The sequence below is a fragment of the Sorex araneus genome, chromosome 2, assembly GCF_027595985.1.
Source record: "Sorex araneus isolate mSorAra2 chromosome 2, mSorAra2.pri, whole genome shotgun sequence".
Lineage (NCBI taxonomy): Eukaryota > Metazoa > Chordata > Mammalia > Eulipotyphla > Soricidae > Sorex > Sorex araneus.
The window spans coordinates 163,523,363-163,540,257 of record NC_073303.1 but is presented as its reverse complement, the minus strand read 5'-3'; the positions used below and the strand labels follow the sequence as shown (position 1 = coordinate 163,540,257).

The 16,895-nt window shown below is 37.9% G+C and overlaps 1 protein-coding gene across 1 annotated transcript in view; it reads left to right on the top strand.

Moving 5' to 3' along the window:
• The first annotated feature begins 9,901 nt into the window (after positions 1 to 9,901).
• The window catches only part of EPHA6 (EPH receptor A6), a 970,410-nt gene continuing 963,416 nt past the window's right edge, over positions 9,902 to 16,895 (top strand). Inside the window, 2 exon segments of the mRNA XM_055129205.1 lie at positions 9,902 to 9,982; positions 9,984 to 10,290. Coding sequence (XP_054985180.1) covers positions 9,902 to 9,982; positions 9,984 to 10,290 — 388 coding nt within the window.

The following is a 16,895-nucleotide window of genomic DNA, read 5'->3' as shown; positions in this document are numbered from 1 at the left end:
CCACACGGACAGGTCAAAGCTAGGAGCTCTGATTGGCAGTCCCACCTGAGCTATGGAGCAGCCTCAACTGCCAAAGGAGGTGAAAAAGCCTTGAGTCAACCACAGATTTTGATTCAGTTGAACTGAGGCTTCAGCCTGTGAAATGAACTGTCTTTATTTCCTACTATGCCTTGACTAAATTCCAGTGAAGTCTACGAATATACTAAAGTTATTAGTTATTATTTTATTCCCTTAAAACTGCAATTTTAGGAGTAAACCACGAACAAGGTCTCTGGTATTCACATGCAATAAATTGTGTGTTAGAAGTGGTCTAATGAGTCTCTCAATTTGTACTTTTATTTTAGCCTTGCAGCAAGACATTTTTTCATGACATTTTCCCATAATCCTTCTCTAAATCCTCTTACTGCCCTGTAGATCCAACTACAATGGATTCACATGTACATTTTGTAAATTCACATAGATAATTGACTTTGCTATACTTTGGTATCTGCTCACCATCAAAACACCAAGTTTAACATGTGTTGTACAATTATTTGGAACAGACATGAGGTGTTCTTCTAGTTCGGTGGTGACAAAAATAACTTTCACCCTCATTCCCACAGAGTGGCAAAAAATAGCAATATGCTAGCAGACAAACTCAAAGACCATTCCATAGGAATAGAATTGCATTTCTGGAGAGAACAAAGACTACTGAAATGAACAGTGGTTTTCATAATATTAAATACATATAGATTATTCTTTTTGAGAATGGAAAAGAGTACTAAACATCTGCTTCCTGACTAGACAATCTAAAATAAACTTTCATTTAGTCCCTTAATGCAAAAGGGAGATCTGATAAGCATATATGTGTACATATATGTATATATACATACATGTATATACGTGTATATACATATATGTAAATATATGCTCTGAAAGTAAATATCCACACTAGCTAAATTTGTTAACCAATATTTGTCACTTAGGAACCCAAAAATAAGCAAAGATGACCACCTATGTTTTATGGAAATACTAATCTTCAGCTCCATTCTCCCTCACACCAAGATATTAAATAACCAATTGACCTTAAATATAGATATTTTAAAAGATGAGTTAGCTTTCTAGTAGACTATTTTTACCTTCCCACATCATTTTACTCTTCTGTGTAACAACTCCTTATCCCCAAAACCACAAAAGGACAGGGACATATTAGTGTCTTTGAACAGAAAGTGAGTGCTTTCTGTTTGTTCACTTAAAGAAGGCTCATTTCAAGAAAGCAATGTGAGATATTTTTTTATGGACAAAAAGCTATAGGTCAAATAAATTTAGTCACCTTGTTTTAGAAATAACTCCCTATTGTTTCTATCCTAAAATTTTTACAGAGTATGCATAATATATACTTTCATGAGAAGAGACATGAGACTCTGGTTGAACATTATAACCTGTACTACATAAGAGCTCACTTTTCTGCTTCCCTCTTCTTTTTAACTGAAATAATATGAATATATTAACCAATAAAAGTATATAGGTTTTAGGGAAATTGCCCCACTTCATATTAGTATATTAATTATATGCTTTGGATGTGTTGTATGTAAAATGGATGCAACAATATCTACTATTAAGGCCATTCATTTTAATACAATAGCACCCGTAAAACACATGATAAACACTTATTTCAGATTAGTACTAGAATACGTCATATATGAACTAGATTTGCAAGTTTTTTAAAATTTTTTAAACAATTTATTACTCTGATGATACAGAAACAATCAGCATTTTTTCAAAAAATTTTTTCCCAAATAATTTGTTATTATGATGATACAAGTCTGCAAAACTGTTGCCTTGCACATGGCAGACCTGGGTTGGTCATAACCCAGCACTGCATAGAGTCCTTTGAGTTCCACCAAGAGTGATTTCCAACACCCATCCCTTCACCAGTGCACATTTCCCACTGTTTGGGAGTTCTTAAGTTGTCACACCACACCTGCCTCTCTAGTACTGAAATTCTTCCACTATCTCCTACTGGTCCCTGCCACCCTGTACCTCTCTACCACCCCACTGTGGCAACCCCAGTTCTATGATTAAATCCAAGGGCTGGGTTTACTTTGGCTTTTCTGCTTCTTGGTAAAGCTTATATTTAAATCCATCACTCACTTTAGGACTGTGCCATACTAGGGATCAAATAGTGTGTGTTCCTCCAAATTCCTGTATGGAGTTGGTAATAGTTTTTAATGCCTATGTTTCATGTAATTATTTAATTATTTGTAATACACAATCATGTTATTTATGTAGAATATTGTTGGTAATTTATCTTCAAGTTTAAAATGTTTTCAAAATCCTAATAGATTTGTAAGTTTTCTTTATCACTTTGATATCAAGTGCCTCAAAAGCTAATTCTTCTTGAACTATAAGATACTATACTTGAATAAATACAAACTAGCAGTATTGGGAGGTGGGTATGATTTAAGAGAAACAGGTTTTTAAGAAGAGAAATACCACAAGCATATAAAAGCTGATCTGTGAGAAAGAAAAAGGTCATTTGAGAACCCATTCACATCTGGAGAAAGGATTCATGGAAAATATCCCATAACCTAAACTTAATTTCATTGAACTTAATTGCATATTATTTAGATGTATGCAAACTATATGCATTTATGTTTGTATGTACTTGGGTGAACATTTTGCAATTACATTAGCGTTAGCATAGATATTAGAGCCAGCCTGCCTGGGTTCACACCTTTCATTATCATTTTCAGGTTAGGTGAGTGCAAGCAATTTCTGTGCTTTAGCTTCTTTATCAATAAGATGTGGATAATAAGAGCAAGTACTTCAAAGTGCTATTTTAAGGATCAATAGAATTCCCATTTGAAATGATTATTTGTAATTATTTCTGAAATGAATATTTGTACGTATAACATGTCTGGCATATAGTAAATATTACTCAACTTCTAATAGAAATAATACTTTTTATCTTAGAGTTCTTTAAGAGACGATCACAATTTGTGAATTTTCTTTTACATGATGCTTATGAATAAAGTTAAAGGAGGATGACATCAAGTGACAAACTTTAGGAAGATATAGATGAAACAGTGCTAAGCAGATGCTGTTTTACTGTGAACACACTTTAAACATCTATTGACATGAAAATGGGATTATTTTTATGTATAAAATGGCAACATTTTTACATTTAAATTCAAAATTTTTAAAGTGAAGCAATACAAAACAAAAAGCAAATGCTTGTATCTAAATGGGAAAAAAAAGAGTCCTGTTGTTTTTTTGGATGAATCCTAGGAAAGGATATTTTTGGGAAACTTTACTATTATTACTGAATCCCTCCAGTCACAGCATTTATTTTTGGAGCCCAGAACAGTATGACAGACCCAGTGAGCTGAGAAGCATTGGTGTGCAGGTACTGAGTCTTTGAATTTTTCCATTGTTGATGAGATGGATAGCTCAATGAGTTTAGTGCTTGTTGTGTAGGAAGAGGCACAGGTTTGAGTCTCAGCATCATATGGTCACTCACACAGCTTGTAGTGACCCCTGGAGCACAGAGCAGCTTCCAAGTACATGGAATAAGCAAAACAAAAAAAAGCAAATAGAATTGAAGCATCCAAGATTAAGAAAATTAGTCACTTCCATTTAGAATTAAAATGATCTTAATATTGTAATTTTCATTAACATAGCTACGTTTAATACCTTACTCAGTGTAAGATGCAAAGACTGTCATATAAGCATTGCTGACAGTTTAAATACAAAAGATTGCTGATACACACTGTTCAGTACCGTATATGGCTGTCTAATTTTAAATTGATTGAAATATAGCACTGTAACACTCTCGTCCCCTTGTTCATCGATTTGCACGAGTGGGCACCAGTAATGTCTCCATTGTGAGACTTGTTGTTACTATTTTCGGCATATTGAATACACCATGGGGAGCTTGCCAGGCTCTGCCATGCGGGCAGGACACTCTCGGTATCTTGCTGGGTTCTCCGAGAGGGATGGAGAAATCAAACCCGGGTTTGCCACGTGCAAGGCAAACGTCATTTTAATAGTCATATTAAACACTAGTATTGTTTGAATGATAGAGAATTCCTGACACAACAGGTTACTATTAGGCATATGAAGTTTTCCTGGAATTACTATTGTTTGGAAATAGAGTAAGTTAGCACTAAGTGCTTCAGTGCTTGTTCTTTTTTTTTTAAACTAAGTTTAATGTACAGCAATAAATAAATATATAATAAGAGTACTTTAAGAACACAAACAAGTTACTAGATTTCAAACTGAAATATTAAACTTTATAAAAAGAACTTTATTTGTAAAATGCAGTTTAAAAGATACATTGAGTCACTTTTTTACTAGACACTTTTAATCTATCTAAAATTTGATCTTATTACACTTAAAACTAATGACATAAATATTTAAATGATTTGCCTACGATGGTTATTTATATGGATAAAATTCTTAAGTTAACATATAACTATCTGATATAGTCAAGTATTTTTACTGCAAAGTCTTTGTCTTTTTTTTCATAGTATTTGATAACTCTATTATAAGCAGGACACAATGTGTCTTAATGCAGGTATAATGCAAACAAGGTATTCTGTTTATATTAATTAGAATTGTAATTTGGATACTTAGAAAAATTAATGGAAATGTTTCTTCGATACTGTTATGTCATCTGTTTTAATGGAAAGAATTATGAATATTGCAACATGAAAAGGTTTATTTAAAGATGGTTTTACTATCATCAGTTGTTTTCTGCTTGATATTTAGGTATACTCTTTAATAATATTCATTGTAATTCAGTAAAACCAAAGATATTTTGACACAGATTGCCATTCTGTTCTGTAAAAGAGAAATTGAATAATATGCAACTTATACAGTTAAAATAACTTTAAAACATAATTTAATTCATTATGTACAAAATTTGATTTAAATAATTTTAGGGACTACCTTACTTCATACAGACTAAGGAATTAATTTTGTTAAAATGCGTAGTTGGCAAATATAGTTGAATTGTAAGGCCACTGTACATGACTTTTAGTATTGCTTTTAATGTGAGTGAAAGTTCTAGGACAGAATTTTCAGAAGACAAACAAATCTATAAGAGAGAAAGCTTAACTCAAACAAAAATAGTAATAGTAGAAATATATGCCTTAGAGGGTGAGAATATGATTGTTTTCTCTTACTTAGCTATAATAATCTGTAATTTGATTTTAGGATAACAGTGAATGGTTTTTATTGGGTTAATTCATATATCTGTGGCCTCTAGTATAATATAAACTTCTGATGAGTAAAAAGTAATCTAAACTATCATTGTACACTCTTCAGCACAAATACTCATGAAACTCTCACTTGATGAATAGTTGATATGTTATAAAAATACTAGAAAGTTATAACTGATAGAAATATACATGTACTTATAAACATTTATACATATATTATCATTACTATGAAATAGTATATAAGGCAAAACTAATGCACTCATAGCAAACTAAATCATAAGATGTTTAAGTACCTTTTTCTGTGAAATTTTAAATGTTTGTTTTTATATTTAATATTTATTTAATACATTTGTTAATATGTATTAATGATTTTAGATTAATATCTGCCGATATTTTTCTTTGTGAGTTTTTTAAAGTTAATATTCTGATGCTACAATAAGATACACTGTCTTTTTTTCAGAAAAAATAATCTATCTTCTAATCTTAAAAGAAATTCCTGGAATGAGTTTTTCTTCTGATCATATTTTTGACTTTAGCTATCCATTCTAAAACATACAATTGATTATTTTAATTACACATTTAATGATAGGACAATACTGCTATATGCTGTTATACGTCTACGTCTGTCTATGTAACAATAATTCTATATTACGCCCCAATTTTATCTTAAAGAAAAAATGTTATATTAAAAATTATACTATTTTAATACCTGATATTTTAAAAATCTGAGGATCAACACTCTTTTTACTTATGTAGCTTTTGCCTTGATCTTAGGGAATGAAAATTGCAGATATAAATGGGTTAATTTACTCTTCTACCAGAATAAAATACTTAAGACTTTTTAAATCCTTGAAACATGTTGAGTATTAACCATTGCTCTGATTAGAATACTTTTTTTTCCCCTTCAACAGAATTAATTGAACCCTAAGTGTCTCCTCCTTTCATCAATTTAGAAAGCAAACATTGTTTGTTAACAGTATTTTTTTTTACTACAAATGAACGATTAGGCTAACATTTAGTGTCAGATATTCTTTATTAAAAATATAATCATTCTTACCTGAGTCCAAACCACATATATCATGAAAAACAGTGGTCTGAGAATACAATGGAATTCTGAACTATATTGTACTGAAAAATGAGACATGAATGCTTTTCTGAATGCGGGTATGATTCAAACAGACAAGTGCAGATAAATCTACATGAATATTGCATCTGGTTCATTGAGTGGCTTATAATTTTGAAGCTGTCACATGTCAGCAAATATATCAACCCTACCGAAAATCAACAAGGACCTACATTTCTCTTCAGTGCAGTTGCTTCAGGCTCACAGAAGATAGCATAAATGTATTTCAAATAAAAAGTTAGCTTGATAAACAAGTTTTTGTATTTATATTGTCATTAAATATTCTGAGTAAAAGGAATAATTCACACATAAGAATACAAAAAATATTTGAGAATGAGAATGAATACACACATTGTAAGTGTACAGAGTATATGAAGAACATGTATGTGTATAACCACATTTACTATCATGTTTTGTAACATAATCATGTCAAATACATGGAATCTCATCACAAAGGAAGTGATAATTATATTTTAATTCATTTTCTTTGTTGAGGTCACTATCTTCTAGACATTATTAGACTGCATCTAAACAAAAGAAGCATTTCTTATTTTATTATTGAGAAAATATTACAATTAATTTTAATTACCAAAAAACTCTACAGTCAGTATGATTATCAATTTTCTGACTTGGTAAGTAATAGTAGGTCAGGCTTGAGTGACTTGCTGAAAGAAAAAAAAAAGTAAATTAATAGGTTCATAAATTAATAGGTTCGTTCAAGTACAATGATAAAAATCCATTTTAACAAACTTGTGATTGTTAATCTGAAGTAAATAGCTCTGTTGCAGATATTGTGCCAGGATTTATGAGTTATAGTGACAAACCTTAGTTTCCCCCTTCTTTATTGCTCTTTCTCTTTCTCTTTTTGTCTTTTTCCCTTTTTTCCCTCTGTCAGAACTATAGTCTTCTAGCCTCACTTTTTAAAAAATTCTTTCATTTATAATGTATTCTCACTCAAGCAAAGCAGCAACATTTAATAAAAATCGTTTTTTAAAAAATATTTTAGCGAAAGTTTTTTTTTTAAAGTTCAAATCTTTCTAGTGACATCTCACTTAAAATCATCTCTTTGCAAGTGGAAATATTAACATGAAAATTAGATAGAAATAGGTTTACATTTGTGAGATAAATGGTATTTTCCCTCAGTTAATCGGACCATGGTCTTACTTCAGGCATTTGAAAGGAGTGAACAAGTTTCGAACACAATTTCCCCCTTGTTGAGTGAGTGAAGTCTGTAAAACTATTCACCGCGTGTCAACGTTTTAAAATTCAAACCTAACTATAAACAAGGTTTATGGAAATAGGTCCTTCGGTATATTACTATGATTCTATACATATGTAACGTCTATAAGGTAGTTGAATTAAAACAGCAATAAACAACGAATCGTGAAATTCCTCTTGGGAATATTTAGTCATAATGATTTCGAGGAAATCAAGCATTTCTTTCACTTTTGTGTGTGAGTTCCACCCTGCTCCGGTGAATACCCAACGGGGGTCAATGACTACCAAGGAACGTGTTAATAACGATCATTAGCAGCAACAGCTTGGGTTCCCATCTCTAAACTCCCCGCTGAGTCCCTCCCCGCCCCCGATCCCCAGCCCCCAAAAGAGATCTGCACAGCCTCTCCCTGGCCGGGTCACCTTTAAGGCGAAGCCGTGCTCGTGTTAGCGACGAGCGTGCAAGTACAGTCACCAATGGGAAACCTGCCTCGCGTCCTCAAACCCTCTGGCGTTCACGTTTCTCTGCACGCAGCCCAGTGACACGCGCCCACCCTCCCCTCTGCTCTCGGCAACCCCTGCCAAGGCGGTGACTGAAACCCCCTTCCGCGACCCTAAATGACAGGGACATCGCGGCGGGGAGGCGCGACCGAGGGGGTGAAGAGGGGGCCCTTCCTCTGCGGGAAATCTGCAAAGGGCGCCCGCTGTCCCTCGGCCCCTTCCTGCACCCCGGGTCTGCGTCCCTCTGCTGTGCCCCCCACCCCACCTCTGCCTGAGCCCTTTAGTCCTCTGCACCCCCAGCAGGAAAACATCGCTTAGCCTAGAGCGTGCCGCCCTTCTCGGGTCGTTTTCCCTCCCCAAGTGTTTCCAAACGCTCGCAGTTTCCAGGCAGGCTTCTCCCGCGGTCCCTGACTCCGAGAGCCCAGGTGCCTTCGGGAGGGGAAACAGTGAGGGGACCAGCCAGGAGGTGCCAAGCGTTGCAGAACGCCCCTTCTCCTGCACCGGGCTCCTCGGCGCGCCCTTCACCGCCGAAGTTGGGGCTGAGACTCTGCCACCTCTTTCCCTCCTTGGGTGCCCGAAGCTGCCTCGGCCGGCGCGCGGCAGCGGCTTTTAGTTGTCCACGATCCCCCCCTAGCGCCCAGCCGGCTGCAGTCGCGCGCCGGCGGACAACTCCAGCCCGGCCCCGGGGCGCCCCCTCCGCACGGGGGTCGAGCGCGCCAGGCTGCACGACGCCGAGCCCCTCTCCCCGGGGTGCGCGCGGGTGGGGGGGTGGAATCGTCCCGCCTGTGGGGCCAGAGCCGCGACGCCCCCCACCAAGTCCCCGCCCGGGGGCTTCCGACGCAGCCGAGCGAGCCCGCGCCGGGCCCCGCGAGAGGGCGGCGGGCGCCGGAGATCCAGCGGCAGCCGCGCTCCGGGCGCCGCGCAAGGGGCAGCCCCGCGTGCTCCGACGCCGCCGCGCCGCGGCTCCTCCGGACTCCCCAGAAGCCGGGAGCCCTCGAGCGCGGGGTTGGGGTGGGGGGGAGGGTGGACGACCGGGTCGTGACCTCGACCCCGAAAGTCCCCGCCGCGCCGCGAAGACCTGGAGTGAGCCTGGGCGCGCGGCACCTGCCCGCGAGCAACCTGCTGGGACTCTCAGAAGCCGCCGCCGCCGCCGCCGCCGCTTCCACAGGACTCGGGACTCCCCGGGAGGCGCTCGCCCGGGGGCGCCGGCGGGGGTGCGACCCGCGCCGCCAGCCCGCCCCGAAGCCAGGCGGCGCAGAGAGAGACGCGTCGCGGAGAAGTGCCAGGGAGGCGTCGTCCGGGATGCCGTAGCCCGAACTCGCCCCTCGCTCAGCGCGGCCGCGGCGACATGGAGAGCCAAGTGCTGGGGGCACTCGGTGGGGTCGCGGAGCTGCCGGCGGTCCGGCTGGCCGGCCCCGAGCGCCAGGCCCGCGCCGCCGCGTGTCAGGGGTCGGCGGCGCTCCGGGAGACGGTCGCGACCCCCGCGGCCCGGGGCTGAGGGCGCCGAGCGCCTCGCCCAGCCCGCGCCTCCGCCTCCCGCGCCCGGCGTCCTCCCGCGGCCCGGCCCGGGGAAAGTTCCCGCGGCCCCAGCGCCCCTGGGCCGCCGCCAGCGCCGTGTCCGCTCGGACTCCGCCCGCGCCCGCTGGGACTCCCGCGAGGCGCTCGGGGCCGCACGGCCGCACCTGGGTGTCCCCGACAACCCCCCCTCCCCCGGACACACACACACACCACACACACACACCCCGGCCACCCCGCGCGGCCCCGCCCCGCCCGCGCCCCCCGCCCCCCGCTCGCTCCTGCGCGCGCGCCCTCCCGAGCCCGAGTGAGGAGTCCTCGCGCGAGCGGGACACGGCGGTGGATGCGACTCCGCTCGCCTCCAGCCGCCCGGAGCTCCCCGGCGCCGCGGGCAGCGTCCTCCTCCGACGCGGCGGCGCCGGCACCCGGGCCAGCCTGGACCTTCGTGCCCTGCTCCCGGGGCCTCGCGCGAGGGGCGCCCCGGGACACCCCCGGAGGAGGAAGAGGCGGCGGCGGAGGAGGAGGAGGAGGAAGAAGAGGTGGACGCGGACCTCTTCCCTCGGCGGAACACCTGGCTGCGCTGCTGTCACTTTTCTGTAACCGGGAGGACGCGAGAGCTGCCCGGCGTCATGGGGGGCTGCGAAGTCCGGGAATTTCTTTTCCAATTGGGCTTCTTCTTGCCCCTGCTGACGGCGTGGCCCGGCGACTGCAGTCACGTCTCCAGTAACCAAGGTAAGGGACGGGTCGGGCTCTGGGGTTATCGGGGAGTGGTGGGGCGGGGGGGGGAGGCAGAGGTGTTGGGGTGGGGAGGGCTCGGTGCTTTTGGGTCGCTGTCGGCAGGTAACTTCGTCCCGGGTTAGAGGTCTCGGGCTCGCCACACGGGGGGGACAGTAGAACACCCGACCGGCGACCTCGGGAACTGTTCTGTCTATTGCTTCCAAGGTTTAGAGGGATGCGCGAAGACCAGCAGCTTTGGGGGGGCCCGGCTGGCGGCTCCGGGAGCGCTGTCCGCCGAGCGGTCTGCACTGGGGGGGCGGTCAGGGTTTGGGACACGGGCTGCAGGGGGACTGTGGTGGTCGCGCATAGCTGGGTAGATACACCCGCATGCATCGGGGTGAAGCAGATTGCTACCCAGTGACCTAAGGCCCACCCTTTGCCTCCGGAAACCTTGGGGTCCGCTCTCAGTCTGCTCTCTTGCCCCAGACTGAGCATAGACTTGTTGAAAATTATTCCTCTGCCGATGCACAGGGAATTTTCTTTTTTCCCTCCGCGGCGCTCCCTCTCTTGCTGCTGCAGGGTGGGTGGGGGACAAGGGAGCGAAAGTCTCAATGTCCAAGTTGTCCAGCTCCCATTCATGAAGGCTTCTGAAGGGACAGTTTGCTTCTGCAGATGAAGTGGTGTAGTGAAGACGAAGAGCGTGAGAAAAGTCCAAGTCCGCTTTACCAAATGGGAAGCGTTTCGAATTGGGGCAGTATTTTCTTTCTCTCTGTTCGTTATGGGACAGATCCTGTTGATTTTCTACTGGAAATATTTAGAATCTGTCAAAAATCTTACCTGCATTATCAAAATCTCTTTAAGTAACAACTAAAAGTTTTCCAGCATGCACCTGGCTGGATGCTCTAATTGGCAAAGTGATGACCACCAATGTCTCCTGTTAGCTTTCACTTTTAAAATATCTTCAGATATTAAACTTCAGTTGTAGTTACTGTTCAACCCCTCCACATATATGAAATATAAAACATATATGCCTTTTTAATATTTGCGCATAGCGCATAACATCTTAATGTAATTTTGACCATATAGGAATGGAACTCAGAATAAATTTAACTTACACTTTTTTTTTGGTGAAGTAGCACTGAAAGGAAAATATTTTTGGCATAAACATGGTTATTATAAATATGAGAATTAATATCCAGTTTTTTTCATGTATATGCTTGTTATTTTGGCCTGTTTTCCTAATCATTACTTTTTTTGTCTGTCAATTTACAATTATTAAGTATAAATTTAAAGAATTACTTGTAAATTTAGAGAATTATACGTAAATGTCCTGCCTTTAAAAATTGTATCACATGGTAACTTCTCTCCTCTGGCTGTCTATACACCCCTCACTTTTTAAAAAATAGGCTATGGACAGTCAATATCAAAGGGATAAAATATTCTACTCTGTGAAGATAGAGCGCGGAAATAACATATTTTTATTTTATTGTGAAGAATGAAACAATTTTTAATAATTAAAATGTAAGACATATTGTAATTATGTTAGAAGTTAGGGCTACAAAAGGGATGTGTGCCTTGAGAGTCAAGTTAACTCCAAATATTTAATAATTCCCCTGCAATAATTTACCCCGACCATCTATGATACATAAGCACACTGGTTATGGACACAGGTAGATAAATAAATAAAACACGCCTAGTTCTCCTAATGACTAAACTGTCATTTATCAATGTATCAGCAGTTGAGGGTATGACCTTTCAGATTTTTAGGTTAGACTTAAGGTCATAGAGGAGTTACTGGTTAACATTTTATAGTAATATGTCTTTGTTCTAATAACTTTTCCATACTTTTAAAGTCATTTTACATAAAATATTTACAAAGTGAATGTAATTAGTTATCAGGTTAATATTAGTGAGTGAGCATTACATCGCTTACCAATCAGTTAAGTAGGAATAAGCTTTGAAGTACCCTGTCTTTAATGATATCCCACTAAAACTGAATTTATGTTAACATACTAAAATCAGTGTGTATAAGACTCTTGTAAATGAAATACTCTGAAGGCTAAGTTGTATAAAATCTAAACAAGTTTTTCAATAGACAATTAAGGAAATTGTGTCTGACATTTTTATCAGAAGCAAATTATTACTCTTAAAAATATAGTCTAAAATCATATTGACTAGAAATTGAATACCTTTTGAATACTGACATCGTGAAACTAATGAAATGTATTTCAAAACATTATTATGAACATTTGCGAATATTTTCTTATAGTTTCATTAATACCATTAATCAAAATTTATCTTATATTTAAACTTTGGAACATTGGAGAATTATAGTATTAAGTAATATAAAATGATTAATGTAAAATTTAAGAGATTTTATACACCGAAGTATCTGTAATATAAATGATGTTTAATTTCAAGGATTTATTTTCTAGTAACTTTTCTTCTTACAATTGAATGAAATTCATATTTTAAGTGTAATTTTTTGTAAGGTAAAATTTCATTGTAATAAAATTTGCCTTTTGATTAGAATATTCAAATTAAATTTTGATATAACTTTACTATTAAGAATGATATGAAAACCCCTATGGTTAAAATGAATAGAATCACCCTCTTGGCTCCTACTAGTTTTCGATATTTACGCTAAAATGTTGGTAATGATAGAAAAGTTAACTAATTTTTGACATGGACTTCAGATGGTATGAAGAGTAACTGGACTAAGAGAAGTATCTTATGTTTTAACAGACTACGAAGTTGTGCACTATAAAGACAAAATAATCAGTCTGACTTTTCATAGATTTGCTTCCTTTAGCATTATGATTATTAACTTTTATTATTATATTGGACATTTAGATTGATATATTGCAGTCTTATTTCCTATGTAATATGCAAGTATATCAAATACAGTGAATAGTAGCTACCAGGTTTTCACTTTAAATTTATTCTATATTATGAAATAGGTCTTTTGTGAGCCAAAAAAGTTGATGCAACTTTCAGGTTATCCAAAAATAATTAATTGTATCTTACTAGTTCACTAATGTGTGGATATAAGTGTCATGAATTTATTTAATTACTTAAATTTTATGAAATGTTATTTTTACTCTGATAAGTAACAAATAAAATATATAAGTTAAATAGTAGTTTACCTAAAAACTTTTATTAATTTCATTAATTTAAATAAACTGTGTAAAATCCAGAATTGTATGCTAATATACGTGAACATACCTAAGCAGAAAATTATGTATTTAATATAATGTATGGCCTAACATTAGTGAAACTACTGTTAAGTACCACTCAAAGACTAAAGCTTAAAGCTTTTCATATAGAAAGGGAGGAATTGAAACATTTTTAAAAAATTCAAAATTAAAGTACTGAAAGTATTAATTAATGGTTAATTAAAGAATTTGCAAAGAATATTTTTAAGGGCCTTTCATTTCAATGAAATTTGTTTTCAGAGATAAACTACATAGTGTAAAGCAAGAGATTTTAATTGTACATGTTCTTGTTAATGTTCTTGTTAAGAAGAGTATGCAAAATAGTTTCTTTATACACACTGCAAATTGGAATATGTCGCTACTAAGTTTTTATTAATCTTTAAGATTTAAAGAGATAAAATGTTACTAATATTGATGTGTCATCATTATCTAGATATTGTGTAATCTGGATTTGGAATTAGACCATTTCGAAAAACTTATTCTTGCATCAAAATCATACAATTTTATTCATGCTTTCTTTAAACACATAGAAACTTGAATAAAGCAGTTTATTTTAAATTTTTTTTTTTTGCTTTTTGTAATCCCGGCCATGCACAGGAATTACTCCTGGCTCTGCACACAGGAATTACTCCTGTCGGTGCTCAGGGAACCATATGGGATGCTGGGATTTGAACCCGTGTTGGCCACGTGCAAGGCAAATGCCCTACCCACTGTGCTATGCTCCAGCCCCAAAGAAGTAGTTTTATTTGGATTTTCCTAAAAGGAAAGTGCATGTTTTATTTTACAAGATAAGTTATTGAATATATCTATTAATATTTTTAACCTTTAAGGACTTTGGGCTGCTTTTATGATACAGAATTAAATATTAAGAAAAATATTTGAATAGATTTCTTTAGGTATCATTTTTAGTAAATCTACTTAAGTATAAAAGGCGGCATCAGTCTATTGTATTTTATTTTACCAACACTCTTTTGCAATTAATCTCTTTCTTTTCTCACATGAGTACTATTCCCTACATGGCTCATTTGTCCCAAATGTTATTAGAAAAGATTTTGTTTTACTTGTACATCAAGTAAATTCTAACAGTAATGGAAGTTTCTTCATTGTCCTTTGAACTCAACTTTTCTTGAGGGTATAAATATAATAGAGATTGAGTTAACATGATAGACTTAAGTAGCCAAAACATGTCATGTTGACAATTGTAAATCATGCAAACTAAACTTAAAAGAGGATTTGAAGTATGTGATATAGTTGGATATGTTATATCTATAGTATTTTGGTAGTTGGATATGGTGTTCTGATTTCACTAGAATGTCATTTCTTTAGAAAGGAAAATTGCATTATTTACACCTTTACCTTATTTTAATTTGTTTTTTAGGTATAATATTCAGGTTATAGAATAAAACAGGATGTTAAGACAATTATCTGTACCCTTATGACACTTTAGTCAGGGAGACTGAAAACGCTAGATGATTGAAAAAGCAAAGCTACTAGAAATTCTGTGAAGAAAGAAATAACAGGCATGGGAATAGAGAATTACAGAGGGACCTGTTAAACAGTATATTTGGAAAAGGCAATCTTATGAGGTGATATTTATGCCATATTCTCAAAGAAGAGAAAGAATTATTGCACATAGTAGGGAGTACATTCTAAGTAGAGGAAAATACTCAGGGAAAGACCTTTAAGGGAAATAAGCTCAGCTTTGGAAAACCAAGTTTGTTTTTTAAAAAATGAGTTTAGTATGATTGGAAACAGATCATGGTAAGGAGTTGAGATTTAGTAATCTGGCTAAACTTGGAAGCTATTGAAAAATCTTAATGGTGTCAAATGAACGAAGCAAAAAGATTATGTAAAATGGCAAGAGCCAAATTAAGAGTTTCGTGCTCTTGTTCAGTATTATGGTAGAATTATCAGAATTAGGATAGCCTGGCCTAGAGGGAGGATAATGAAAATGAGAATGATGGATTTGAAATATATTTTGTAGGTAGGATTTATGGGACCATCTTATTCTTATAGAGAAATAGATGTAAGTGCTTAACATTAATATTAAATTTTTATTTTTCATTTTTATAGAAAATATTCTTGAATTATTTATTCATTTTTTTTGTTTTTTGGGTCACACCTGGAAATGCACATGGGTTCCTCCTGGCTCTGCACTCAGGAATTACTCCTGGCAGTGTTCAGGGAACCATATGGGATTCTGGGAATTGAACCCAGGTCGGCCGTGTGCAAGGCAAACGCCCTACCCTCTGTGCTATCACTGCAGCCCCAGTTGAGTTATTTTTGTGTAAGAATGTGTATTCAGTTTGTTTAACTGGAAAGAAAGCAAACACAGCTTTCAAATAATTGTGTGGGGAAAAATTCACATTATGACTTTTCATGGGCTGATATGTGGGAGAGCTTTGATTCATATGCTTAAATTAGACTACGTTATTATGGTGTATTTAAGATAGGCTAATTGTTAATTAATATAATTCATGCTGAATATACAAGTTTCCAGTACCAAATAGCTTCAATGATAAGTTTTAACTGAGTTTTAAGAAGAATTGTGATGAAAATATTTTCAGCTCAGGTTCAGAAACAATATAGTTAGCTGCTTTCCCGGATATTGCTGAGTCCTGTAGTCTTTGTCTTGCTTGATGACTTGTACTTGGTTGACATAATCTAAAATTCATTGCTTCTCATCTATTTTATTTCATAACTTCAGTTATAAGAGTCATAATTTTCTATCATAGACAGTTTAATATCTTCTTAGAAACTATATATTCAAGAGATGGAATTTAGTAATCTATTATTTTGCGCTTGTAATGTTAGGTATTTTTGTGAACTTTTAAAACTGATAAAGGTATAACAGATATGAATACCGTATGCATAGTATATTAATTTTATTATAATAGTAGAATACACTTATTTTTACTAAACTGACTGTGCTGTATTGCATTGCTTAAAAAGCAAAGTGCATTAGATTGTACATTGATATAATATTTGGAATGAGAAAAACCTCTTGTCATGATTAAAAAAACAACTATTTAGAAAGTTGTCTAACAGTGATAATTAAATATATATAAATATATTTTTGAGCACATTAATAAAAATACTTGTGTGCAAGGAAATAAGCAAGTATTGCATTAGCAATAATTATCTGAAACTTACATAAATGACTCCTCAAAACTTTAGTGAAATTTCATATTGGTCACATTTTTTTTACTTTTAAATCAGAAATATTTTCCTTATTTGGTTTACAGGTAGTACATCAACCTTGATAATAAAATAAAATGTATAATTAGAAAACTACATATTGAGGCTACTAAATTACTCTAAAACATTGATAACTCAGATTTTTAAAAAATATAATACATGAAGTTTATTTTTTAAATATAATGTGCCAGATAAGCATATCAAACT